The 27,499-nt window shown below is 42.4% G+C and overlaps 1 protein-coding gene across 7 annotated transcripts; it reads left to right on the forward strand.

Annotated features, from left to right (window-relative positions):
• Window positions 1-27,499, forward strand: SNX16 (sorting nexin 16). Of its 7 annotated transcripts, none has more exons than XM_059672633.1 (8): window positions 1-126; window positions 1,426-1,897; window positions 6,369-6,455; window positions 10,150-10,298; window positions 16,943-17,012; window positions 24,236-24,329; window positions 24,902-25,018; window positions 25,655-27,499. In XM_059672633.1, exons 2-8 carry the CDS (start codon window positions 1,523-1,525, stop codon window positions 25,804-25,806), a joined length of 1,044 nt encoding a protein of 347 aa, XP_059528616.1. In that variant the 5' UTR covers window positions 1-126; window positions 1,426-1,522; the 3' UTR covers window positions 25,807-27,499. The 7 variants fall into 7 exon arrangements, with proteins under 7 accessions (XP_059528616.1, XP_059528617.1, XP_059528618.1 ...); XM_059672634.1 differs by having other exon boundaries at window positions 2-126; window positions 1,433-1,897; XM_059672635.1 differs by lacking the exon at window positions 1-126 and having other exon boundaries at window positions 1,429-1,897; window positions 24,236-24,372.

The following is a 27,499-nucleotide window of genomic DNA, read 5'->3' on the forward strand; positions in this document are numbered from 1 at the left end:
GCGGGAGCGGCAGGCAGCGGGTCACGTGAGGACGCGCGCGGCGTGGGTGGGGACGGGGAGTCCGGTGCCGGAGGTCGGGGTGACAGTCCCGGGCAGCGTGCTGGAGGGGACCGCGGAGTGGCTCAGGTGGGCACGGGACCGCGGAGAGTCCCGGGCGCGCGTGCGGCGACACCTGCGCCCCGGGGCGGGCGGGCTCGCGGGAGGGCGCCGCGCGGTCCCCGGGCCACCGCAGGCCACCGCCGACTCCGCGGGCGCAGGGCGGCGAGGGCGCGACCGTCGTGGGGCCCGGGACCCCGGCGGGGCGGGCTGCGCCTGGTGTCCCCGCTGCCCTCGCCGCCCACTCCTGTCCCCGCGAGTGGCTCCGGCTCGCCTCGCACCTGCCCGAGGGTTTCCGGGTGGGTCTGGGCGCCGGGCGGCCCCGCGGGCCGTGGGCGGGCTGAGGCTGCAGACCGGGCGGACCCGGGACGCTGCGGAACCCAGGTCCTGGGTGCGGCGGGAGGGCTGCCCGCAGCCACGTGCTGAGCTAACACTCCCTCCGCCCCGGCCCCGGGCGAGCCGCCCCTCCCCGCGTTCCTTGCAGCTGCGGCTGCGGGTTGCCGTCGGACAGGCAGCCCCGCCGCTGTCCCATCGCCGGTGTGCAGTGGCGACCGGCTCTCAGCTTCTTATTTACCATCTTAGTGCAACCCTTTTCCTCGGGTTGTTATGAAATTATTCTGAGATAAGATCAGCGAGGTCTGCTGACAGCGAAGTTAGCGTTTGCGCTGTGCACAACTGTCTGTGCCCCGGCTTGCGGCATGGCGGAATCCGTGGGCATCTGGAAACGAGGGAGAACTTTCAAACTTGGAATCATTTCATCTTGGTGGCGGCAAGCTTCATGTTCATTGGGGCTTGTCTGATTACTTCGTTTGACCAAGTTGGTGGTGTTTTTTCAGATGCATTCGATCCAGGACTTGATGACCTGTTCCTTTAAGAGCAGTTGCTATTGGTAGCATCTGAGCTTCTGGCTCACTTTATTCCTTCGGGTGGTTTTTTTAGAATTTCACTAATTAAGTCAAAAGGTGATGGGAATCATTTGCCTTCCCTCCCTGTGCCCTGTATAGTACGTCAGGACTGTCAGCCGAAAATAAAGCCTCAGGAAGGTTGAAATAAGCATTGCAAAAATCTGTCACCAAGAAATAAGGTGGGGAAAGGATAACATAAGCGTCAAGAAAAAGGCGCGGAGCAGCTCTGCTTTCTTTGCCTTGCAAATGAGAGTCCTTAGAGATGCATTTTGCAGTTAAAAGAAGAGATTTGGGGCCTGTTTTCATTCCAAATAAAGTAATAAAGGGTCACAAAATTAAGAGAAATGGATATGAACATTGTGTTTTCTTTTGGATAATGCTGCAGGTTAAAACCAGTCTTTCAGTATGTTCTTCTCATGTTTAGATAGCAGATTCCCGAGAAGAAGATAATGGATTGCACATCAGTTCTCTAAGTGCGTGGACTCAGCAGTGTGCAGATTGGTTGCAAAGCCCCGAGGAAGATGGCAACTCCTTACGTCCCAGTCCCCATGCCCATAGGGAGTTCTGCTTCCAGCTTCACAGCCAGCAGAAACCCAAGAAGTTCCTCTTTGGGGAGCCTCTCAGCAAGCTCAGACTCTTCCAAAGGCCAGTTGGAAGACTCAAATACAGGAACCAGGAGACAGACCAGTGCACCTGGTCAAAGGGATAGCGCCTCATCCGTCTGTAGCACCCCCCTCCTCAGGACTAAGTTTACAAATGCCGATTCTTGCATTGAGTATTCGACTAGACCAAGAGAAAGTGAAGAGCAGAATCCTGAAGCAGCGAATTTGGAAGATAGGCCTTCTACCCCTACTATTCTGGGTTATGAAGTGATGGAAGAAAGAGCGAAATTCACTGTGAGTATCGACCTTTGCTGCACACCTGTAGAGTGAAAGACTGACTCACCTTATTCTACACTTGTGTTAAATTGATTGACGTTAGTATGTACTTGTAATTTCCTAAAGATGAAATTCACGTGGTTTTTACACTCTAAATTCTGTCATTGTAGTAAACTTTTGTTTTACTTGAATGAATTGGCACAAACCAGACATATGTGTGAGACTAGCACACAGGTCAAGAAAGAGCGTAACTAGCATCCAGAACCACCACCAGGCTCTCCTCCAGGCAGCACCCTCTTTGCTGACAGGCTCCGTGAATGTTGCCTACGTCTGTACCTTGCAAAAGTGGAATCGTGGAGCGCGTACTCTTGGGTGTGTTTCTTCAGCATTGTGTTTGTGAGACTCCTGCTTGACCTTGCATGTAATCCCAGGTAGCACATTTTTATTACTGATACTGTTCCTTTTCGTGAATGTTCATCCATCCTCCGGTGGCAGGGCACTTGGATAATTTCCAGTTTGAGGCTCTTGAAAGTACTACTGCTATGAACCTTTTAGTACTTGTCACTCAGTAAACTCATAGATGCATTTCTGTTTGATATCAGCCGAGGAATGAAATTGCTGGACCATATACCCTACTTTAGAAGATACGGACGATGCACCAGAAAGGTTGTACTAATTTACACTCGTAGGCTGTGTATGAAGTTCCAGCTACTCCACACCTTCCCAACATAGCGTGCTTTCCGTCTTTTTCATGTTGGCGATTCCAGTGGGTAGAGTGATATCACCTTGTGGTCTAAATTTGCATTTCTTAATGACTAATTAAATCGAAGGCATTTTTGGCCATTTGGGTATTCTCTTTTGTGAAGAGTCTGTTCAAGATCTTTTCTACTTTATGCATAGTTTTCTATGCATTTGGGACATAAGTCTTTTTTCAGAACATGTATCATATCATCTCACTCTCTGCTTTGCCTTTTCATTCCCTTAGTGATGCATTTGATAAATAAAGGTTCTTACTTTTTTTAAAAATATATATATTTTATTGATTTTTTACAGAGAGGAAGGGAGAGGGACAGAGAGTCAGAAACATCGATGAGAGAGAAACATCAATCAGCTGCCTCCTGCACACTCCCCACTGGGGATGTGCCCGAAACCAAGGGACACGCCCTTGGCCGGAATCGAACCTGGGACCTTGAGTCCGCAGGCCGACGCTCTTGCTCTTGCTCTTGCTCTTATCCACTGAGCCAAACCGGTTAGGACAAGGTTCTTACTTTTTTTTTTTTTTTTTTTTTTTATTGCTTAAAGTATTACAAAGAGTATTACATATGTCTCCTTTTTTTTTTTTTTCCTTTTCCCCCCCGCCCTTGACAATCCCCTGGCCTCCCCTACCCCCCAGTGTCTTATGTCCATTGGTTATGCTTATATGCATGCATACAAGTCCTTCAGTTGATCTCTTACTTTTAATGTAGTCCAGTTTATGAACTTTTTCTTATATGGCCAGCACTCTTTAAAATCTGCCTACTCCCTCTGGACAATGTCCTATGTTTTCTTCTGAAAGCTTTATTGTTGGGCCTTTCATACTTAGATCTGAAAACCATCTGGAATTAAGTGTTTTCCATGGTGTGGGGCAGGGTCAAGGCCTTTCTTTCTCCGTGTGCGTTCTAGTGAGCAGGCTATTATTGAGAAGACCACTCTTTCTCCTCTGCATTTGCATGCTGCTTATGACACAGATCAGATGGCCGTAAATGTGTGGGTCTGTTTCTGGGTTCCGTTTTCCCCTCCTTTGCCAATTCCCCAGTCCTGAGCATTACAGCTTCTTGGTAGGCCTTGCTGCTGGCAGCCCTCGTGCTCCGGCTGTGGTGTGCTGCAGGACTGGCTGCTCCGGACCCTGGCATTGGGATTGGGTCGAACCCAGACCAACCTGGCAAAACTGACACCTTTACAGTACTGCGTTTGAATCTGTGAACTCGGTCCTTTACTTAGTCATTTGTTTTTTATAATGACGTTCTGTAGTTTTCGGGGCAGAGGTCTGACATCTTTTGGTTAGATTTATGTGTAGGTGTGGATGTTGGATGTTCCCAATTGCTTTTGCTTTTCTTTTCTTTTTTCTTTTTTGTTCTTTGCTAGTTTGAATTTTTCCAGCTTATGTGGTTATGTACACAGCAACTTTGTGAACTCACATATCAGTTGAAATAGCCTGTTCTTTCTCTTGTATTTCCTTGAGGTAGAGTTTATATGTTTATGTCATTTCATGCTGCAGATTTACAGCAGTACACAGCGGTTCTCAATCTGTGGGTCATGACCCCTTTGGCGTTCGAACGACCCTTTCACAGGGGTCGCCTAAGACCATCCTGCATATCAGATATTTACATTACAATTCATAACAGTAGCAACATTACAGTTATGAAGTAGCAATGAAAATAATTTATGGTTGGGTCACAACATTAGGAACTGTATTTAAAGAGCCAGAAGGTTGAGAACCACTGATACAGAAGGACCTGCAAGAAAAAAATCATTCAGAAAATTCATGAAGAGACAATCTTTACAGTTAAATTATCATAAGAGTGATGATGTGTTGAGAAATCTTCATGAACCTGACGTTTTTTTAAAAAAAAATTTAATATATTTTTATTGATTTCAGAGGGGAAAGGAGAGGGAGAGATAGAAACATCAATGATGAGAGAGAATCATTGATCAGCTGCCTCCTGCACGCCCCACACTAAGGATCGAACCTGCAACCCGGGTATGTGCCCTGACTGGGAATCAAACCATGAACTCCTGCTTCATTAGGTTGATGTGCAACCACTGAGCCAAGCCGGCCAGGCCTGGTCTTTTTTAGAGTGCTTTTCAAAATTATAATAAACTGGTGGTTCATATCCTCACATTGGCTCATCAAGGTGATGTGTGTGAAAATGCAAGTTCCCAGGCAAATTTAAGGCAGTGGCACATAGTCTTTCAAGACCTCAAAGAGGAAGGGGTAACAGCAGATACAAGATTAGTCCTGTTCGTTTAGTGGTTCGTTTAACATTTTTTGAGTACCTGTTGAGTGCCAGGCACTATGACCTTTGATCCCCCTTACGATTATCTCAGATCAGGACTTTCTGGACACTTTAAAGGGTCCTCACTTTTATATGTTACACAGATAAATCACTTGTGTTTTACTTCAAAGTTAAAGGATTCATCTGTCACCCTTATGTCCTCCCCTTAAAACCTGAAAGAAGTCTGTCTGTAAGGGGGGAGACTAAGGTTGGTGTGCGTTTCAGGTACAGTCAGCACTGTCCACGTGGACTGGCCGCATTTCAGGTACAGTCAGCGCTGTCCACGTGGACTGGCCACGTTTCAGGTACAGTCAGCGCTGTCCACGTGGACTGGCCACGTTTCCGGTACAGTCAGCGCTGGCCACGTGGACTGGCCACGTTTCCGGTACAGTCAGCACTGTCCACGTGGACTGGCCATGTTTCAGGTGGCCAGTAGCCTCGCGGCTGAAGTGCAGCTTCAGAGCCACAGTGGGAAGTTATTGCACAGCCGACTTCAGGACAAGTTACCTGGTAGAAGGGTGTCCGTCATTTGGCAGATGCTGTCATCTTCATAGCTTAGCCCAGAACACTGTACCAGAAGCTACCACATTTTCCTTGAGATTCTGTTATAAAAAGTACTTCCTCATAATAAACTCTAAAATTATACTTATGAAAAATAGAATCTAGCCCTAGCCGGCTTAGCTCAGTGGATAGAGCGTCAGCCTGAGGACTGAAGGGTCCCGAGTTCGATTCCGGCCAAGGGCACATGCCTGGGTTGCGGGCTCGATCCCCAGTGGGGAGTGTGCAGGAGGCAGCCGATCAATGATTCTCATCATTGGTGTTTCTATCTCTCTCTCCCTCTCCCTTCCTCTCTGAAATCAACAAAGAAATATATTTAAAAAGATAGAATCTAGTTATTCTTATTGTAAGCTTTTTAAAATAGTGACATGCTTCAAACAAGTTTTTCTATTCAATAGCCTAGATAATTGTGCATAATTATAGAAATATAAACTTTTATCTAATGTGGATATTTTTTAGCTTGTATTTCAGCTCTGAAGATTAAAACATCAAATTTATTTCAAAATTTTGCCTTGTAGTGTTGAGTTTAAAAATTAATTTGATTATATAAGACAAGAGTGGCTGTGTTTCATAGCTTTTTTAGGCACGAGTTATTCTTTTTATGAGTTTAAAATATGTGGCATAAAATATATTTTGGAAACTGATAAGTTCATTTATTATTAGTGTGCACCAAAAAAGGCATTTTGTCACAGATTTATCATAGTCTTGTTTCTTAAGAAAAAAATCTTGCTTTTTGTGCCTACATCAAATATTTGTACATTTCAGGTTTTAAATTATTTCTGATATTTTTTACATAGTAATTGTTAGGACCTAGATTGTCGAGTAAAAGTTTTTTAGATATTTGATTTGAATTTTTAAATATCTTTACACATATCTTTAACCCTCCCCTATTGTAGGTATATAAGATACAAGTAAAGAAAAACCCGGAAGAAAGCTGGGTAGTTTTCAGAAGATACACGGACTTTTCCAGGCTTAATGATAAAGTAAGTACTTAACAAATCTAAAACTAGCTTTTCAGTTTTGAATTATTATCTGTTTCACACAATTCATCTGTTATATTTGTGTTTTTTCTTCCTTGTGAATTATTTAAATGACGGTAACCCTTTGCTAGTTCCTAAGAAAATACCGTTTCAGCCGTAACCGGTTTGGCTCAGTGGATAGAGCGTCGGCCTGCGGACTGAAGGGTCCCAGGTTCGATTCCGGTCGGAGGCATGTGCCTTGGTTGTGGGCACATACCCAGTGGGCGCGGTGTGCAGGAGGCAGCTGGTCGGTGTTTCTCTCTCATCGATGTGTCTAACTCTCTATCTCTCTCCCTTCCTGTCTGTAAAAAATCAATAAAATATATTTTTTAAAAAAAGAAGAAAAAGAAAATACCGTTTCATTTCACTTTAATAGCCTGAAGTCCCATCTCTACACATAACTTTCTTTTTTGAAAACAAAAACTAAAAATGTGAAAATCTTAACCTTATTAGCACAAATGTAATTAAGATGCACCTGTTTATTATCTGGTGTGATTTGAGTGGGCTCAGCTGGGTCAGCTGCTGAGGCTCAGACATGGTCAGTATTAAGCTCTGGGCTCCACTCGACTCTTATCAGGAGGCTCCGGGAAAGAATCAGCTTCCAGGCTCATTCAGGCTGTTGGCAAAGTTCTCTTTCTCGGGTTGTAAGGCTGAGGTCCCTGCGCCCTCGCTGGTTGTCAGCCAGCGGTGGTGCTTAGCTCCGGGAGCCACTCTCCAGCCCTGTGCCGGCCTCCAGCAGCCCAGCCAGGGAGCCCAGGCCTCCTGCTGGCATCTCGGACTTTCTCCTCTGCCACCAGCACCAGGAAGCGCAACTGAAAGTGCTCCTGTGGTGAGACTAGGCTCACAGATAATGTCCCTGTGCTCCGGTCAGCCACCAGTGATCCCAGTTACAGCTGCAGAGTCCCTTTCACTGGGAAAGGTGGCGAAAGCATAGCAGCAGCACCGGGGCAGAGGTCATGGGTCCTTTTTGGAAACTTGTTTATAGAAACATCAAATGCCTGTTATGATGTCATTTTTGCAGGAAATGTGTTGTTTTAATGTAATGAAAGACAAAAACTAGCATTTATTAAAGTTACTTTAAGCTAATGTATAGTTTCCAAATTGTACTTTATTCAAAATAAAGTTGTTAATTACCCATAATCTATAGTACAGAGTACGCATAATATAAACACTTTGTGAGGAGTTAATAGTGGGACTTCTTCCTCTAAGGATAATTTTTAAGGAGGAAAAACGCCTAACTATGCATGTGGTCATATGGGACATTTAAATTTTAATGCTCAAACTTAATGAAAAGATTTTTTATTTCCCCTTCACGCCTTTTATTATTTTCACTACAAACATTAAATAATAAAATTCCAAGACCAAGAATATCTAACTACATCTTGAAATCAAATCAAGGTTTTCAGTAGTCCAAGTTGCTTTCTAGTTTTTGCTTCTTGTTTTATCTTCACATATTTATAGAAATATAGACAAAACGTGATTTTTTAACATTTCACACTGTGGATTTTTCCCTTTGGTCAGTCCTTTTCCTTACCTTGTGGCATTCAGTTTTACATTTAAGAACAGAAACATGAGTGTACATGGTTTTATTTAGTTCATGCACTTATAGAACACAGACTACGGACTGCTTACAGCGCAGCAGGCACCGTACCGTGCTGGGCATGAGGGACGCAGCAGTGAGTACGACAGAATCGTCGCGGAGCAGTCACATGGCTTTCAACCTCAGCTGTCCTTTCTTTAAAAAATATATTTTATTGATCTTTTACAGAGAGGAAGGGAGAGGGATAGAGAGTTAGACACATCGATGAGAGAGAAACATCGATCAGCTGCCTCCTGCACACCCCCTACTGGGGATGTGCCCACAACCAAGGTACATGCCCTTGAATCGAACCTGGGACCCTTCAGTCCTCAGGCCAACACTCTATCCCAGCCGTGGGCAAACTTTGAAATGAATAAAACTAAAAAAAAAAAAAAAAAAGACCGTACCCTTTTATGTAATGATGTTTACTTTGAATTTATATTAGTTCACACAAACACTCCATCCATGCTTTTGTTCTGGCCCTCCGGTCCAGTTTAAGAACCCATTGTGGCCCTCGAGTCAAAAAGTTTGCCCACCCCTGCTCTATCCACTGAGCCAAACCGGTTAGGGCACCTCAGCTGTCCTTTGGACTTCCCTGGAAGGCTTCTTAAAATTAGTTCCCAGGCCACACCCCAGCTAATTAAATGCAAACCTGGCAGAGGTAGGACGTAGTCATTAATGTCTTTCACAGCTCCTTGGGTGATTCCAGTGTGCAGCCAAGGTTTAGAATCACTAGTTTAGGAGAGTCCAAAATTAAATAAACGTTATTTACATTGTGATAAATGTCATTTAAAAATAAGGTGGTGATTTTTGAATTTGTAGTAGGTTGTCTTTTCTAAAAATGTTCACAGCAATGCTTCCAGAATCTTGCCACTGACCATCAAGGGGTTGAATCTATGTCCCCTCCCCTTGAACCTGGGTGACCTTGGGCTACTCAGCCAATAAAGGACAGAGGCACTGATGCTGCCTGTCTGGGCCAGGTCATACAGAGTACACAGCTTCATCCTGACTTCCTGTCTTGGGATGCTCCCCCTTGAAGCCCAGCCTCTATGCTGTGAGAAAGTCCAAGACATTCCATGTTAAGGTTGTGGCTGACACCACAGCTAAGATCTCAGCCAGCAGCCAGCAGCATTTTCTACACGTGTGGGCATGAACTTCAGGTGATTCCAGCTCCCACCTTCAGATCTTCCAGCTGAGTTCCCCGCTCGTTGTGGGACAGATAAGCCAGCCTCACTGTGCCCACAGAGTCCATGGCCTAATAAATGGTTCTCTAAGTCACTGTGTTTTGAGGTGACTTGTTACACAGCTAGTTACTTGAACAGAGTGTATAAAGGCAAATCTAACACAGCTTAGCAGGTTGGAAAAATCTCTCCCTAAGAAAGTAAAATTTAAGCCAAACATGCAAAATGGATCATAAACCAAAATGTAGAAGCTAAAACTATAAATGTCCAGGAGAAAACATACAAGAATATCCTTGCAACCTTCGAGTGAGCAAAGATTTCTTGGGATCTAAAAAAGCATGACCCATAAAAGACAAAAGTGGGTGAATTCAATAACATTAAAATTTTAAATATATGCTCTGTGAAGAGTGTTAAAATGGGTCACAATCTGGGAGAAAATATTTGTCATACATATGAGAAAGGACTTATATCTGGAGTATAAAAAGAACTCTTACAATTTAACAAAAATACAAATAACTAATTTTTTTTCTAAAAAGTGAAGGGTCTAAAGTGTTTAATAGATAATTCCCCAAAGAAGATATGCAGATGCAAGTAAGCACCATTTGTCAACAGAGCCATCCAAATTAAAGCCAAGGTGAAAGCTGCTTCACACCCACTAGAATGGCCAACATTGAAAAGACAGACAATGCAAGTGTTGACAAGGAGGTGGAGCAACTGTAACTCCTGTGTGTACACAACTGGGAGAAGTCAAGAAGCAAAACAAGGTGCAGAAAGCTTTGCTGGATTCAGTTCTTCTATTTTAAGCTTATTTCGTGAGCAGTTGTACCTGGTCAACAGGAGAGGTTTGTAGACTTGGTATAATAAAGTTGACCAATATATGTTCTTTTTTCTTTTTCAGTTAAAAGAGATGTTTCCAGGCTTTCGATTAGCACTTCCACCAAAACGCTGGTTTAAAGATAATTACAATGCCGACTTTTTAGAAGATAGAAAGTTAGGATTGCAAGCATTTCTTCAAAATTTAGTAGCTCACAAGGACATTGCGCACTGGTATGTAACAAACTGAAATAAAAGGTTATAAATGCATTTCAACAACTAGTTAAAACCGAAGAATAAGTCTAGGACCATAGTTACGCAAGGGAACAAAATCTATAAAACAAACATAATTACTTGCCCACTAACACTCCCTGGAATTTTCTTTTTTTCAGTAAGGACTATTTGGTGTTTGATTTGTATTAACACTTTTACAAAGTCAGCAAAGTTAAAAATTCAGCGTATCGTCTGTTCAGACCACTCAACTGTTAACTTGATTTTTAGTTTTTAGTGTTTTAGCAATCATTTAAACAAAGTGGCCTTCACCTTTTTGGCTAATATGACACTGTATAACAGGGGTCCTCAAACAACGGCCCGCGGGCCACGTGCAAATACAAATATTGTATTTGTTCCCGTTTTGTTTTTTTTACTTCAAAATAAGATATGTGCAGTGCGCATAGGAATTTGTTCATAGTTTTTTGTTTTTTTAAATATATTTTATTGATTTTCCACAGAGAGGAAGGGAGAGAGATAGAGAGTTAGAAACATCAATGAGAGAGAAACATCGATCAGCTGCCTCCTGCACATCCCCCACTGGGGATGTGCCCGCAACCCAGGCACATGCCCTTGACCGGAATCGAACCTAGGACCCTTCAGTCCGCAGGCCAACACTCTATCCACTGAGCCAAACCGGTTTTGGCCATAGTTGTTTTTTTTTTAAACTATAGTCCGGCCCTCCAACGGTCTGAGGGACAGTGAACTGGCCCCCTGTTTAAAAAGTTTGAGGACCCCTGCTATATAATTTTGAGGGTAATATATTTTATGTTTTTTCAAAGTAATGTAAAACTATGAAAATTGTGAAATTGAGTTAATTTATATAGAAGGTCAATCAAAAATACCAAGAACCATTATAAAGGGAGAGAAAGGATCTGTATGGGTTTTTTGCTTCTCAATATATTTACAAGAAAATTGCTTTGTGATTTAGTACCAGCTGTCTCACTTTGTTCAGCCCTTTTTCTCAGTTTCTTATAGCACCTATTACACGTGATACACATCGTGCTTCTTAATGTTGCTGCCCACGCGTGATGGCCGCCTGAGGCCTCTGCCCGCCACCCTCACTTTCCTTACGGAAGGAGCTGTGAGCCAGACCCCTCTCAGGTCCACAAGGCCGTTGCTCCTTGACAACCGGTATCTCAGTGACCTGAACCGAAAACAGACTCAATAGCTGACTCTCCAGAATTCCCCCCAAAACCAGCAGCTGTCTACCCAGCGCCCCTTATCCCTTCCTTTATGTTTTAAATTCCACTCAACTCTGCCTGCTGCCCCATCCCTCCATCAACCCGAGTTATTGATGAGTGTTACCTCCATTGCTTATTGTGGAACTTTGTCCCGGTCTCCCTCATCCACTCGGACTCCCGTGCCCGTTGGCAGCACAGTGATCTTGTCTAATGCAGTTTACCTCATCCCGCTCCTTGCCTCCCTGCCTGTCTTTCTGACTTCGTGTTTTGTTGTCATCCTCTGTCCCGTCAGCACAGTCACCTTGCTCCATTGTCCCTTAGGGCCTCCCTGGAGAGGCAGTGTCTCACACTCCTGCCATCCAGCCCCGGCCTAGACAACGCCTCCTATACATCCTTCAGCGCCCAGTGAAAACTCCACTTCCTCGGGGCCTGGCTTTCCTGACCCCCTGTGGGCTTTATGCCACACCAAGATCTGGCTGTGCTCCCTCTTGCTGGAGGAGGCGGGGCGGGTTTCAGCTGGGTTTGAAGTACTGCTCTGGATTAGAAGGAATAAGGCTGAGAGTCGGGCACACGTGGGCTAAGAGTAACTAGGTGAGATCACGGTCTGAACTAGGCCCCCACGGGAAGCCAAACGTGAGCTCCACACCCACAACCAGCTCCACACTGACCCCCGCTGTCACCAGCTCCATCCCCAGTCCCGATGCCTACCCTCAGGGTGGCATTTAATGTCATTTTTAAAAATATTTCTTTTAATTGGTGGAGAATAATGGGAAATGCTAACTGATATTTCTGTCTGAAATCCCTCAATAATACTTTCATGCAGTGACCTTTGGTGCCTAATCTTGTTTTGACAGAATTAGTATCTAGTATTTTTAGTGCATTTTTCTACCTAATTTTTTAATTGACCTCTTAATGAATTGTCAGCATTAGCTTTAGGGGTGTATTTTCCTTTTAAAGTATAATATTTAAGATAAAGAGCAGATTTAGCTATTAAATGACTGGTCTTTTTTGAAAATGTGAAATGTAAACTGATTCATACCTATGGAAGAAAAAAGGAAAATAAAGCAGTAAATAGAAGGAGAAGGTTCACTGGGTGGAGCAGTTTTTTAAGAAGTTTGAAAATACAGTAACACTTTAAGAGGATCAACGGAAGAGTTTAAGTTACGGCACATTTGCCGGGATGATAAAGACAGGCGGAAGGAGGCCACCTGTGGCTCCTCTAGGCCAGGTGAGGCAGCACTGGTCCGGATTGATCTCCGGTTTCCTAGTCCTGAGACGGTTCTCGGTCAGCGGTCGCCAACCTTTCGGACCTCACCACCCACCGGTTGGTGACCGCTGCTGTAGGTAACAAAAAGGGACTGGATATTGCTGAGCGTGCCTCACCTTAGCTCCAGGTGTGGGGTATTCCCTCAGTCAGGCACTTCCCCTCCTGTCCTGGTGCTTTACTTACTTCATCATCAGATCCAACAGAAGCACAGTGTAAAGCAGCGGTTCTCAACCTTCTGGCCCTTTGAGTACAGTTCCTCATGTTGTGACCCAACCATAAAATTATTTTCGTTGCTACTTCATAACTGTCATGTTGCTACTGTTATGAATCGTCATGTAAATAGCTGATATGCAGGATGGTCTTAGGCGACCCCTGTGAAAGGGTCGTTTGACCGCCGAAGGGGTCGCAACCCACCGGTTGAGAACCACTGGTGTAAAGGATTGAATACAGGAGAGAGATTAGGGATGGAGTTGAACCTGTCAGTGGGAAATTTTTTTTAAAAGTATAAGACCTTTTTTTTAATGACTTATAGTAAAAATAAATAAAATGACTTCTGTTTAAGCCATAGACTCTATGACAGTGATGGCGAACCTATGACACTCGTGTCAGGTGACACGCGAACTCATTTTTTTGGTTGATTTTTCTTTGTTAAATGGCATTTAAATATATAAAATAAATATCAAAAATATAAATCTTTGTTTTACTATGGTTGCAAATATAAAAAAAAATTCTCTATGTGACACGGCACCAGAGTTAAGTTAGGGTTTTTCAAAATGCTGACACGCCGAGCTCAAAAGGTTCGCCATCACTGCTCTATGATAACAGACGCTGGTATATTTGATTGGAACTCACTTCACTTATTTATAAAGCACACGTTGATACCATATGGGAAGTCACTGAGCAGAACCGGGCATGTGGCAGTCAGACGCCTGTCAGGTCTAAAGCTTCTCCAGCCAGCACGCAGGGCGAGGGCTCCTTCTCCAGGGCGAAGGCACCGGGACTCTGAGGAGCTCGTCCCCCAGCACGGTCTCCGGGAGCGCCTGTCCCCCTGCTTGGCAGGCCCAGCTGGGAGTACGACGCGCCTCTCCCAGGCCTTTGAAGCAGAAGGAATATATAGGAGCCACTGAAAAGTGTTTTGTAAGTCAGAGTTGCAAAACCAGTTTAAATTTCATCCTTAATGCTGTAGATTAAAGAAAGCAGGGCATGGAATAGAACTCAGAACTATACTGGAAAAAAACTTAGCCCCATAGCCCTGGCCGGGTGGCTCAGTTGTTTGGAGTGTTTTGTTCTCTTTCTCTCTCTCTCTCTCTCTCTCTCTCTCTCTCTCTCTCTCTCTCTCTCTCTTTCTCTCTCTCTCTCTCTCTCTCTCTCCTTTTCTTTCTTTCCTTCCTTTCTCTCTCTAAAATATCAATAAACATATCCTCGGGTGATGTTTAAAAAATAAAAAACTTAGGGAGTCCATTGGGTTTCATCTGAGTGGAGCTCTGCTGAGCCCTAGGTCATGAGGATTTTTAGAAAGAGAATGAAATGGAAAAGCCTCTCCAAAAACAGATTCCTATAGCCAGGTCCCTGTTGGCATCACTGCTGACCGTGGCTGAATTGCTACTATAAACTAAAGGTATAAAAAGAGACATGAGTTCCCTTACTCACATTTTCTTTTCCAGCAGCAGCTTTCCAGTGATCAGAGTAATTTGTGAACATAAAACTGTTACTAAAGGATGAGGGCATCCAGCGTCTAAGCCAGGGGTGGGCAAACTTTTTGACTCGAGGGCCACAATGGGTTCTTAAACTGGACCGGAGGGCCGGAACAAAAGCATGGATGGAGTGTTTGTGTGAACTAATATAAATTCAAAGTAAACATCATTACATAAAAGGGTACGGTCTTTTTTTTTTTTTTTTTTAGTTTTATTCATTTCAAACGGGCCGGACCCGGCCCGTGGGCCGTAGTTTGCCCACGGCTGGTCTAAGCCCATGAAAAAATAATGTCTCATGTTAGGTTGTCAAACATGGAAAGTATTAAAAAGGCCCTTCTCCACACTGCTCAGCACTTTGCTTTTCAATCTTAAAAGCCATTATCTCACGGTTTCATCCAAACTTTTGACTTCTCAATCTCGAGATAATTTGTTTCCTGTAGCTCATTTCTGCCTAATAGATGGTTTTCCGATATAAATAATGGGTAGGTGGGAAGTATACCTAAACCAAAAGAACAAAGGTGGTCCCCTTCTCTGTGCTATCAGATCACCAGCAGTGTTCCAGAAACCTCGATCAGCGAGTGGCACAGGCAGGTTGAGTGTGGTGAGGGAGGTGCCTGGCAAGGGGAGAGAATCCAAATGAACCATAATAGAAGGGAAGAGAATTGAAAGGTAGAAAAAGGCACATGTTTATACTTGGAGGAGATTTAAGAGCTGCCTCTACCAGGCTGTGCTGTGTGACCTTGAGGAGTCATTTTACCTCTCTGGACTTTGGTATCGTTTGTAAAATTGGAAATAGTGCCCATCCTCACTGTACATGATTGTTGTGAAAATTAAATAAAATTGAATATGTTGCCCTGTGTGTACAACATACTTTGAAAATGTGAGATAATGTAAATGTTAATTAGCTTGATTGCTGTTCACAGCGTATGCATATATCAAATCAAGCTGTACATGTTAAATGTGTGCATTTGTAATTATACCTCAGTAAGTCTGGAAGAAATGTTGGCTTCATGAATGCAGAGACCCTGTAAGCTTTAAGTAGTCAATTAAGTTTGTGATATGAAAAGGAAAGGAAATGTTGGTGTATCAGTAGTGCTTCATGGAGAAGACGTGAGGTTAGAGGAAATACAACATTGTTGACATATTTTAGGGTTATCGTATGAAGAAGGACTTAGATTTATCTCGAATGGTTCCAAAAAGCAGAACTGACTCATGAATAGAAGCTGCCAGGAGGAAAGCCCCAGCTCAGGGAAGGGATAAGGTTCAAACATAGGACGGAGTAGTCCCCGTTTCGGTAGGTGTTTCTTGGCGGAACACGGTAAAGGGATGAAAAGCAAGCCATGGATGCTTAAAGCTCCGCCACATTAGGATCCCTTCCGCCTCTATTCTTCCCTGGGTATGGGTACTCCAGTTTCCTCTGTGTCCTTGACTGTGTGTGTGTTTTATTACTTACATTGTCAAGATTTTACAGCCCAGAAATGTGCTCTTCTTTCAGACCTTGTGGATTGCTTTCTTGACACTGCTCCTCTATATTAATTCAGGTTATTTTTCTTTGGGAACATTTCATTAAAAATTCCATTTTTCTCTTCATGGCCATCCCCTGTCGTCATCAACCTATCTGGCCTGAACTGGACTCAAAGTCCCCATTCCCTTTTCAGGAAAGGTCAGCGTCTCCTTTATAAAGTGCATTAGAAATTACATTCCTGAACCTTATGCCTTAAAAGGTAAATATCCACATTTATGATTTAACATGCACAGACTTGTGTCTGTCCAAAGTTTCTTTTAGAGAGTGGACTATTTTTGTTAAAAGGGAGCTTAATTTCCTACACTCTTACCCCATTTCTGATAATTCCAGAGCTTAAACATAATACCATATTTCATTATTTCAAAAGTTATGGTAATTCAACAATGGCATGGTCAGAATTTTCCCCTTGAATTCTTTAAGAAAAAATATTTTAAGTAAAGTAGTACAACAAAAAAGATTGCAAGAAAATTCTTAACTTTTTTCAGAGTAAATACTTTAGATGTATCTCCTGAAAAAGAAACAAATGGAGTATAAGTTAGAAATAGTATTTCTCCATAGCAGGATAGTGCCGTTTTTAGACTACTTCAAGCTGGCATTCCTTTGAAAAGATATCATCTCTTATCTATTCACCACTTGGACTGGTCCCTTTAGTGTTATTCCGGATTATGTTTATGTCCTGTAGTTTTTAAGTAGCGTAAATTCTCCATCTCTGTGTATGTTCATAAGATCTTAGAAAATAGTTTTAAAGCTCTGCATCTTCTATATATTTTATGTTTGTATTTGGTTACTTGCATGAAGCCACATAACCCAGCTCGTTTATTTTGGTATATCAGCAGCCAACTTGCTTAAAACGCCGTGTAGCTCCAAAGTAACTTGCTTTTTGCAGCCTTTGGTAAACTTACTTGTACCCCAGCTAATTTTCTTTTCCCTTTGAAAAGCCTGGCGGTGAGAGAGTTTCTTTGTCTGGACGATCCACCAGGTCCATTCGATAGCCTGGAAGAAAGCAGGGTGAGTGCCGTGTTATATGTCGCATGAAGAGAGGAACAGTAACTCAGCACAGTAACTGCATTGTTCCTGGGATGGAATAGCAAACAGCAAAATATCATAACTGCAGACCACGGGGGTTTTGCACAGAAAGCTTTTTAGTGTTTGAGTCAGAGGTTTCTTTCAATGAAATGCATGTACCTGGTTCAGTGAAAACATAAAACTCATAGATGTCACGTCGTCAGTGCAGCTCTAAAATTAAGTCCTGCATTATATCCTCTTTATTTGTACTATTTCAAAAAAAGAATTATTTGCAAATTTGTTTTACTGCATTTAAAAGTGTTGTTTGTATGTTGAGTTTTCTTCTGTCTGAGTATCAAAGTCAAGAACCTACAGGTGAAATCAAAGTGAAAACTGCTTTCAGAGGTGGAAGGTATTATCTTCTTATCAGTTCAGCCTGGGCTGGTGCTGCTCAGATTACACTAATTGACGTGTTAACGTGGCCTATTTCTTGAAGCAATTGGCTAGATTATCCAAGCAGATTTCGTAATAATAGATTAGCTAGAATTTTTCTCTGAGTTTTCCCCCCAAATGTTTTAATGGTGCTTAAATGGAACAGATTTAATTGGTAGGTTTGTAATGTTTTCAATTAAACTAAGTCAGTTCTTTGTATTAGAGTGAATACCATGGCTTTTTAGAAACAGCTTTATTGAAGTCTTTATCCATAAAAGTTGCTATTTGCTAATCCATTGTGAATGTACAATTTAACAATTTTAGTACATTTTTAGAGCTCTGCCATAATCCAGTTTTAGAAACTCCCATCACCTGGAAAAATCCTACAGCCATTGTGCAGCCCTTGCCCCCAGCCCCTGACAGCGCTGGTCTGCTTTCACTCGCAAATTTGCCTTTTCTGGATATTTCATATAAATACAGTCACACTATATATATGTATGTATGTGTGTGCTCCTATATAAGATCAGTATTCAGTTATATAATTTTATGTGTACAGTATTTATAACATTATATACATGCTGTATATATAAAAACGTAGTATTTGCATCTAGTTTCTTTTACTTAGCATAATGTTTTTGAGGGTCATCTGCGTTATAGCCTCTATCAATATTTTAAATACTGGATGGTTTTCCATTGTATACATACACCACATCTTGCTTACCCAGTCACCATTGAGGGACAGTGGGATTGTTTCCAGTCTACGCTGTTACAAACAGTCTTGTGTGGACCTGTGCTTTCATTTCTTTTGAGTTGATTCCTAGGAGAGGAATATTTGGTTACATGGCAAATCATGTTTAACTTTTTTAGGAAACTTACAAAGTGATTCCTAAAATGTCTGTACCATTTTACATTCCCTCCAGTAGTGTATGAAGTTCCAGTTTCCTCACAAATATTTTTTCTTTTTCTTTTCCTAGGCTTTAAAAATTAGAGTGATTTTACATTTAAAATTTACATCCCAGCTCCTCTTGGAAGATCGGTAGAGCTGTGGCCACTGGGTCTTCCTTCCCATAGGCTTCAAGTATCTCAGGATGAGCTGTCTGCCCTTTTCAACAGAGCAAGCACCCTCCAATCCCCACCACTCCCTGTTGTCCTACCAAGTGTCTGCAGAGATAGTGGGAGAGAGGCTGCAGAGAGAGGAGTGAGGCGAGGGCATGCTCTGACCAGAGCATTGATGAAATAATATTATGTTATCTGTCTTTTGGATTATAGCCGTTCTCGTGGGTGTGTAGTGGCATTCAATAGTTTTAATTTGCATATCCCTAATGAAGTTTTTATGTTGATCACTTTTTCATGGGCTTTTTAGCCATTCATGTTTTCTTTGATGAATTGTCTGCTTAAGCCTTTTGCTCATTTTTTTTTAGTTTGTCTTATTGAGTTGTAAGAGTTCTTTATTTTGGAGACAAGTCCTTTATCAGATACATCATTTATAAATATTTTCTCCCAGTCTGTATGTGTCTTTTCATCTTATTGGTCTTTTGAAGTGTTAATGTTTTTTAATATATTTTATTGATTTTTTTACAGAGAGGAAGGGAGAGGGATACAGAGTTAGAAACATCGATGAGAGAGAGAGAGACATCGATCAGCTGCCTCCTGCACACTCCCTCCTGGGGATGTGCCTGCAACCAAGGTACATGCCCTTGACCGGAATTGAACCTGGGACCCTTGAGTCCGCAGGCTGACTCTCTCTCCACTGAGCCGAACCGGTTAGGGCAGCCGTGGGCAAACTACGGCCCGCGGGCCGGATGCTGCCCGTTTGAAATGAATAAAACTAAAAAAAAAAAAAGACCGTACCCTTTTATGTACTGATGTTTACTTTGAATTTATATTAGTTCACACAGACACTCCATCCATGCTTTTGTTCCGGCCCTCCGGTCCAGTTTAAGAACCCATTGTGGCCCTCAAGTCAAAAAGTTTGCCCACCCCTGGGTTAGGGCAAAGTGTTAATGTTTTTAATTTTAATGAAGTTCATTTTATTATTTTATGGCTTATGCTTTTTGTGTTGTATCATAAGAACTCTTTGCCTAATACAGGGTCACAAAGATTTTTTTCCTACTTTTTTTTTTTAATATATTTTTTATTGATTAAGATATTACATATGTTTCCTTATCCCCACATTACCCCCTCCCCCCTCACCCCCCTGCTCATGCCCTCACCCCCCCCCCACCCCCCGTTGTCTATGTCCATTAGTTAGGCCTATATGCTTGCATATAACTACTTTGGTTGATCTTTCCCCCTTACCTCCACCCTCCTCTACCTTCCCTCCAAGGCCAGACAGTCCAATCAATGCCTCTCTGTCTGTGGATCAGTCCTTGTTCATCAGTTTATGTTGTTCATTATATTCCACAAATGAGTGAGATCATGTGGTATTTATCCTTCTCTGACTGGCTTATTTCACTTAGCATAATGACCTCCAGTTCCATCCATGCTGTGGCAAATGGTAAGAGTTCCTTTTTCTTCTTCCTCTTCTTAAAGAATACTCAGCATTTCATATAATGCTGGTTTGGTGGTGATGAACTCCTTTAGCTTTTCCTTATCTGTGAAGCTCTTTATCTGACCTTCAATTCTGAATGATAGCTTTGCTGGATAAAGTAATCTTGGTTGTAGGTTCTTGCTATTCATCACTTTGAATATTTCTTGCCACTCTCTTCTGGCCTGCATGGTTTCTGTTGAGAAATCAGCTGACAGTCGTATGGGTACTCCCTTGTAGGTAACTGCCTTTCTTTCTCTTGCTGCTTTTAAGATTCTCTCTTTGTCTTTTGCTCTTGGCATTTTAATTATGATGTGTCTTGGTGTGGTCCTCTTTGGATTCCTTTTGCTTGGGGTTCTCTGTGCTTCCTGGACTTGTAAGTCTATTTCTTTCACCAGGTAGGGGAAGTTTTCTGTCATTATTTCTTCAAATAGGTTTTCAATATCTTGGTCTCTCTCATCTTCTGGCACCCCTATAATTCTGATGTTGGTACGCTTTAAGTTGTCCCAGAGGCTCCTTACACCATTTTCATATTTTGGGATTCTTTTTTCTTTTTGCTTCTTCGATTGGGTATTTTTTGTTTCTTCGTATTTCAAATCTTTGACTTGATTCTTGGGATCCTCTTGTCTGCTGTTGGATCTCTGTATATTATTCTTTATTTCAGTCAGTGTATGCTTAATTGCTAGTTGGTCTTTTTTCATATTCTCCAGGGTCTCACTAAATTTATCGGCAGTTTCCATAAAATTCTTGAAAAACCTTATAAACGTGGTTTTGAACTCGATTATATCCAGTCGTTTGCTTTCCTCCATTTCTGTCATTTGTGACCTGTTTCTTTGTCTCCGCATTTTTTATGCTTCCCTGTGTTGGTAGAGTGGTTTTGTGTGCTAGGTGTCCTATAGGGCCCAGTGGCTCAGCCTCCCCAGTTACCTGAGGTGGACACTCTTGGTGCACCCCCTTGTGGGCGTTGTGCACAGTCTTGTTGTAGTTAAGCCTTGATTGTTGTAGGTATCACTGGGAGGAATTGACCTCCAGGCCAATTGGCAGTTAGAATCAGCTGTGTCTGCAGTGGGAGAACTTCTGTGCTGAAGACACCCTTCTGGAGCAAGACTTGCTTCAGTGGGGCTTTGGTGCTCACTGAGTCTGCCCCCTGAGTGTGTCCCTTATGGATCTGAGGAGTTGTAATCTGGATGGTCCCACTCTGACCACTGGGTACACTGGCTCTTGGATCTAAGGAGGTGCTAATTTAGTCTCTGCCTGAGGTTACCCAGCAGGAGCTAGGAAAAGATCTGCAGATTCCCCTTCCTTTTTTGGAGTTTGGAGGTGCCCAGATGAGGCCCAGCTGTGAAGCAATGCAAGCTGCTGTGGGGCCTTGGGCCTTCTCTTGGAAGTTCTGGGTCTGTCTGGCCCAGCTGTAATTTGTTAGGTAATTTTCAGGTTGCAAAGGGCCAGGGCATTCATACGCAAAAGCCTCTGCTGCAGCCTGGGTTGGGCGGGGTCTCAGGGAATCAACAGGGCGGAGCAAGCAGCTATGGCAGATCCTCAGCCCTGCCCTAAGGGGCCTCAAGTCTCAGTGTCCTGGTAATTTAATTGCTGCAAGCACCTCTGAGGGAAAGCCGCCCTTGAGTTCCGAGTTCTGCCCGCTGCCAGACAGTCCAGTTTCTCCCCGTATGAGTCCTGGGTCCCCAGGGACTTCCCGGAACTGGAGTTCAGAGCAGTCGGGAGCTTGTGACTCCCTCCCGATTGAAAATGACAGCGGAGTCCTCAGGTTCCAGCCCCTTTTCACGCGCTCGAGCCTCCGTACCTCTGCACTTTACTTCCGCACTTTACTTCCGCAGCTCCTGACTCTCAGTGTGCTTTTCTCTTTCCTTCTAGTTGTAGAATTTCCACTCAGCCAGCCTTCCTGTAGTTCTGGATGATGTCCGTTTTGTCTTTTTGTTGTATTTGTGAAGTTGTTGTGGGAGGCAGCAAGTTCGGTGTTTACCTATACCGCCATCTTGGTTTCTCCCCATTGTTTTACTTTTTCTTTTCCTACTTTTTTTCTTAGAAGTTTTATAGTTTAGGTCTCTGGCCCAATCCCATACTAATGTTTTTGTAAGGTGTGAGGTTAGAGTCTTAAGTTTCTATAGATATCTAATTGTGTCACTCCCTTGACTGATTTGTGTTGAAATCTTTATCAAAAGTCAAATGAAAATAAAAGGACTTTAATTTTCTTCATTGATCTAGTTCCCTGTCCTCATGTCGACACCACAGTCCTGTTTACTGCCACTCTCATGGCTCCTGTTGACATGGCATAGCTTTTTCCATGCTTTCTGTTTGTGTCTGTCGATATAAAGTCTGTCCATCTACATAGCATATGGTTGGGTGTTGGTCTTTTATAGACTCTGACATATCTGCCTTTTACATCTGCCATTTTGCAATTTGTTTCCTCTCTCTCATCGGTGTGGGTCTTCTTCCCCTGAACTGCCTAACTTAATTGTGTGAAACAAATACGTGTGCCATTTTGATTCCTCTGTAGAAATTTTCACTTTTTTCTTAGTTATTTCTTAGTCTGCTCGAGGTATTATAGTGTTCATCTTAACGCAGTCTACTTCAGAATAAAACTTAATTCCAAGGAATTAAACACTTGGCTCCCGACTGTTCTCTTTGCCTTTCCCTCTGTGTTGCTGCGGTTGTATATTTTATAACCTATGCATAACAGTACAGTGCAGTAATTATTTCTTTTCACAATCTTTTGTCTTTTAAAGGACTTAAGAGAAGAAATGAGAAAAAGCATTTTATACACTCTTCTATCTTTACTCATAGATTTACTATTTTCTTCCTGTGGATTGGTGTTATCGTTTGGTATCAGTCAATCCTTTCAGCTTCAAGGCTTTAATGTCATATCTCTCGTAAGGCAGGTCTGCTGGCAACAAATTCTCAGTCTTTGTTCTTCTGAGAATGTTCATTTTCGAAGCATAGTTTGTTAACAGGTCTTTTTCCTTCGCTATTTGTTGTCATCCCAATGTCTTCCGGACACCACTGTTCCTACTGAAAGTCTGCCTTTGATTATTGTCGTTCCTCTACACGATGGGTCATTGTGCCCTTCTGCTTTCCAGATGGTTTGTTTCTTTGGCTTTCAGCAGCTTGATTATGATGTATTGAGGTATCCATCTCTTTGTGTTTGCCATAGTTTGGCTCATTGAGCTTCTTGGATTTGGCAGATTAATGCTCAACATCAGACCTGGAAAGTTGTTAGCCATCATTTGTTCAAATAATTTTCCAGTCCTTTTCTTCCACCCTTCTCCTTCTGGGATTCCTGTTACATGTATGTTTGTACTCTATACTGTACTTCATGTTTCTGAGGTGCTGTTCATTTCTCTTCAGTCATTGTTTCTCCTCTGTTCAAGTTGGACAGTTTCTCTGTTGATCCATCTTCAAGTTCACTGATTCAACCTGACGTCTCCAGGCTGCTGTTGATTTTTCATTTCAATTATTATACTTTTCAAATCCAGAACATTTCTTTCTCTCTCTCTCTCTCGTCATTCTGTTTTTTTGTTGAGGTTGTCTGTCTGTTCAGTCCATGGTTTGTTCATTACTGTGGCTTTAGCATCTCTGTGTCTGGCAGGTTAGGATTCCCTGCCTTGTTCCTTAAGTTGACTACATTCTCTTCCATAATTTTGAAGAGTGCTGTCTTCATAGGAGTGAATCTTCCTGTGAGATCTTTGCTTACTTTTTAAGTCCTTCAATAAAGGTTTAAGTTTTTTCTTAAACTTCTAAGGGAAGCTATAGGACTTATTCTTATGTTTAATATCATAATTGATATTTTTATTCTAATTTATTTTATATTTTTGATTTTTGTATATTTATTTTATGTGTCATATCCTTGGTTAAATCTCTCATTAGTTTGTAGATTCTTTTGGATTTACTATTTACTTACCGAACTAATACAAATTAAATCATAGTATGTTAACAGGTCTTTTTCCTTAAATATAATTGTTTTTTTTAATATAATTATTTAGGACAGGGCAAAAACAGACCAAGGAGAATAAAAACTCATACAGTGGTGGTTAGTAATTTTCCATTCTGCACTGAAAGATCTATCACATATTCTCCTCAGACAAAGAGCTAAGATAGCAGAGACCAGAAAAGGTACAGACAAGTCGTTTAGGTTGCAAACCTACTATCTTGATTGTCCATGTTCCTTGACTTCTCATGATCTTGAGAAAGACACTATATACGTAATTAACTTTCTTTTCCTGCACATGATTTTTGTTTGTTTGTTTCTAAGGCTTTCTGCGAAACTTTAGAGGATACAAACTACCGTTTTCAGAAAGAATTACTTGAAAAACAAAAAGAGGTGGAATCGCTGAAGAAACTGCTCGGTGAGAAGCAACTTCGTATAGACACGCTAGAGAGCAGGATCAGGTGTGTTGCCATACCTGTGCTTCTAGCCAGACTCAGTCAGCTCTACTCTGGGGGAGACGCCTTGTATTTTCATGATTTAGGAAACTCCTAGTTCCAAATGGAGTCATAGACTTCAGGCGTGCTTCCTTGTAGTTGAGAAAATTGTCTTTTGATTATTTATTTAGGAGCCTGAACATTGGAAGGATAGGAAACAGCAGGATAATAAGCCACTATCTGTTCGACAGGATAAACATTATTCATTGTGGCTATTTAAATGGTATCTTTGTTCCTAGGCATGTATGCCACATTTTCATATACAGAACTTCCAGTTTGCCTTCTCGTCGCCATGTAGTGATGCTAAAATCGTTTTAAATTAAGCATGAACACTGATGTTTGTGACTCTCAGTCAGCAGTGCGTGAGCCGGGTGACTGCATTCAGACTTGACAGGGTCCGTCAGGAGGGCTGCAGCCTTCCCGCAGTGGACGTCCCAGCGGGCGAGGGTCGGGCGGGAGCTAACCTGCCTGTCATTCCCCCCCCCCCCCCCTGCAGAGCACTGTGTGCAGACCGCGAGGAGCCGCACTGGCCAGGCACCAAAGGCGAGCGCGTCCTGGAGGTGGCGGCGCCTGTGCTGGAGGCTGAGCCAGAAGTCCCGGCTGAAGAGTGCAGGTGTGGAATGTTCCCTCGGCTGCGGCCTAGCCTGCGGCGTTGCAGGGAGTGTCAGAGTCCTCGATAGGGTATCTGTATGAACTCGCTGCGCCTGAGCCTCCTGGGCCAGCAGGAGGACGGTGTTCCAGGCCGCCCTACACTCGAGGCTCAGGCGTCTGCTGCGCGTTTGCTTGTCACTGGAACTGAAGCCATGTCTGATGAACTGGGCTGTGAGTCAGTTAATTTTTTTGTAAATCTTGATAAATTACTTTAATCTCCCACAATATCATTCTTTATCCATTCACAGTGTGGGCACTATACTCGCCAGCACCCTGCCTACGCGACAAGAATGACAAAAAATCATATTTTTTAAAGCCCACAGAATTTTTATTGCATATAAGTCCAAGTTAATTATTAATACTTCAGTGATAATGGTTAAGCTATAATTATGACAACAAATTTGTGTGTAGGGTAATTACAAACTAGATTTTTATTGATAAGTGTTGGGAGAGCTGAGGAATTAAAATATAGCTCAGAAAGTTCTCTGGCAGTCACACGTGAAAAATGTTCCATTTCTGATTCCTATTCCAGTGCTCTTCCATTTTAAAGGTGATAGCATTCACCAGCCTTGACACTGACGCGTCTCTTTCTTCTCAGCGCTGCTGACAAGCCGCGCGGTCTCAGCGAGCCCGAAGCCTGCGCGGCGGAGGTGGAAGTGGCCGAAGTGGCCTACGCTGCTGAGGACTGAACCACGTGGCTGCCTCTGTGTCTGCAGCTCAGCAGCTTCCCGGCGGAGTGGCCACCGCTGAAAAAAAGAAAGACTGAAGCACTTACAGAAAACAGCAAGAATGCATGTGTATAAAGTTTACATAAAGAGAAGTTATTGGGATAGGAACTGTATTCCCTGATGCTTTAAATGGTCTTTTATTCAGTCTTTGTATTTATAGTGTGCATAAATTATTTGGGTGTTTTGCCAATATATTGCTCCAAACTAATGTGTGTTTAAATTGCCAGTCATGTTGGTCAGATGGACATGAGCTGCATGTTGCTCTCATATACTCCTTTGTGTCTCTGACATGATATAGTTGCACTGACAGTTTAAGTCAGTGGTAAAGAATTGTTTTAAATATTGACATGTTTACCATCTCCAAATAGAAATTGCTTATTTAGAATGTTAACTGCTGTTTAAAAGTAGGAAACTTTCTGGTACCAAAGAAAAATTATTTGAAAGAGCTGTAATTACATAAAATAGCCTTTATTTTAAATAGCCTATAATTCATTAATATCAAAATACTATACGAAGCATCCCAGGTTATCGTTATACTTGTTTATTTTCCACATAATCTTCATCTTAAATCTTTACCTATAGAATCAGGAGTTTGCCTCTTTCAGAACACTACCTCTTTTTGCTAATCAAGGCATACTCGTTTGAAAATACAGATTCTGAGTAAATAAGGAGTTATAAGAAAAAAAAAGATATATATATATTACAAAGTTCCTAACTATGTTGGCTCCTGGTATTGCCTTTTTATTCCCGTTTGTGTAAATATGTTACTATAATCTATTCTTGGCCGATTTTCTTTTTAATATATTTAGCCAAGTGATGCACTTTATGGTAATTAAACTCTTTTGTGCCAAGTTGAATTGGTGAATTTCTTTAGTGAGTAGAGTCAGGGCCTGCACTTTTTACAAGTCTCCTGGGGTCTGTGAGTCAGCTTTAGGAAAAAGTGTTCATTTCAGCTTCGCGGACAGTTGTCAAAAGTGCCTTGTTTCATTTTTATAATAAGTTACTCACTTTATTTCTACTGTTTTGCATATTGCTATTAATAAGCTTCGTACTCATGCAGCATTTTGAGATCCCAGTTGGTATAATGGACTCCATGTACTTTCTGGAAACTGAGGGGAACTTGCTGGGAAGTGGAGTAGCCAGCCCCAGTTCTGTTCACGGCTGGAAGCTGCCGTGTCTCGATGACTGTGCTAAGACGGGTTATTTAAAATTCCACTCGCGCAGATGAACACATCCAGTGGCTGCTGCTGGCCTTTGATCTGGAAAGGAGACGGTTTTAACAAAGTTCCACACATTTTAAAAGTCTGTGTCAAAATGCCGCCGGGGTGCTCTGTCCCAGACTGCTTTCCGCAGACTGTGCCGGAGATGTGCTCTGTCCTGGGGCAGAGGCCGACACCTGCTCCACTCGTCTCTCATTTTTCCAGGCTTAAAAGGGTTTAAAAAGAGCAGTCGTTTAAATTAATATGATTTTTTAGTCTAACGAAACAATGATCTACACTAAATTCCAGATACTATAACACTACACATCTGTTTAAAGTGAACCACACACTTCCACAATCCGGCCTTTCGGAAGATGTTATTAAAGTGAGTGAAGAAAAGCTCTTACGAATTAGGTCAGCCACTATCACTTTATAGAATTTACTTTTTTACTTTTATAATGCATTTGGTTCCCCGTGTTATGTGTGTGTAATAAATTATTTCTCAGTGCAACAGAA

Source organism: Myotis daubentonii, chromosome 17 (assembly GCF_963259705.1).
Source record: "Myotis daubentonii chromosome 17, mMyoDau2.1, whole genome shotgun sequence".
NCBI lineage: Eukaryota > Metazoa > Chordata > Mammalia > Chiroptera > Vespertilionidae > Myotis > Myotis daubentonii.

Excerpts from the sequence above, each read along its gene's own strand:
- SNX16 (XM_059672633.1), top strand. The coding sequence starts at position 1,523 with ATGGCAACTCCTTACGTCCCAGTCCCCATGCCCATAGGGAGTTCTGCT. Across the intron at positions 6,456-10,149 it reads TTTCCAGGCTTAATGATAAA|TTAAAAGAGATGTTTCCAGG; the intron begins GTAAGTACTTAA and ends TTTCTTTTTCAG. Across the intron at positions 10,299-16,942 it reads CACAAGGACATTGCGCACTG|CCTGGCGGTGAGAGAGTTTC; the intron begins GTATGTAACAAA and ends CCCTTTGAAAAG.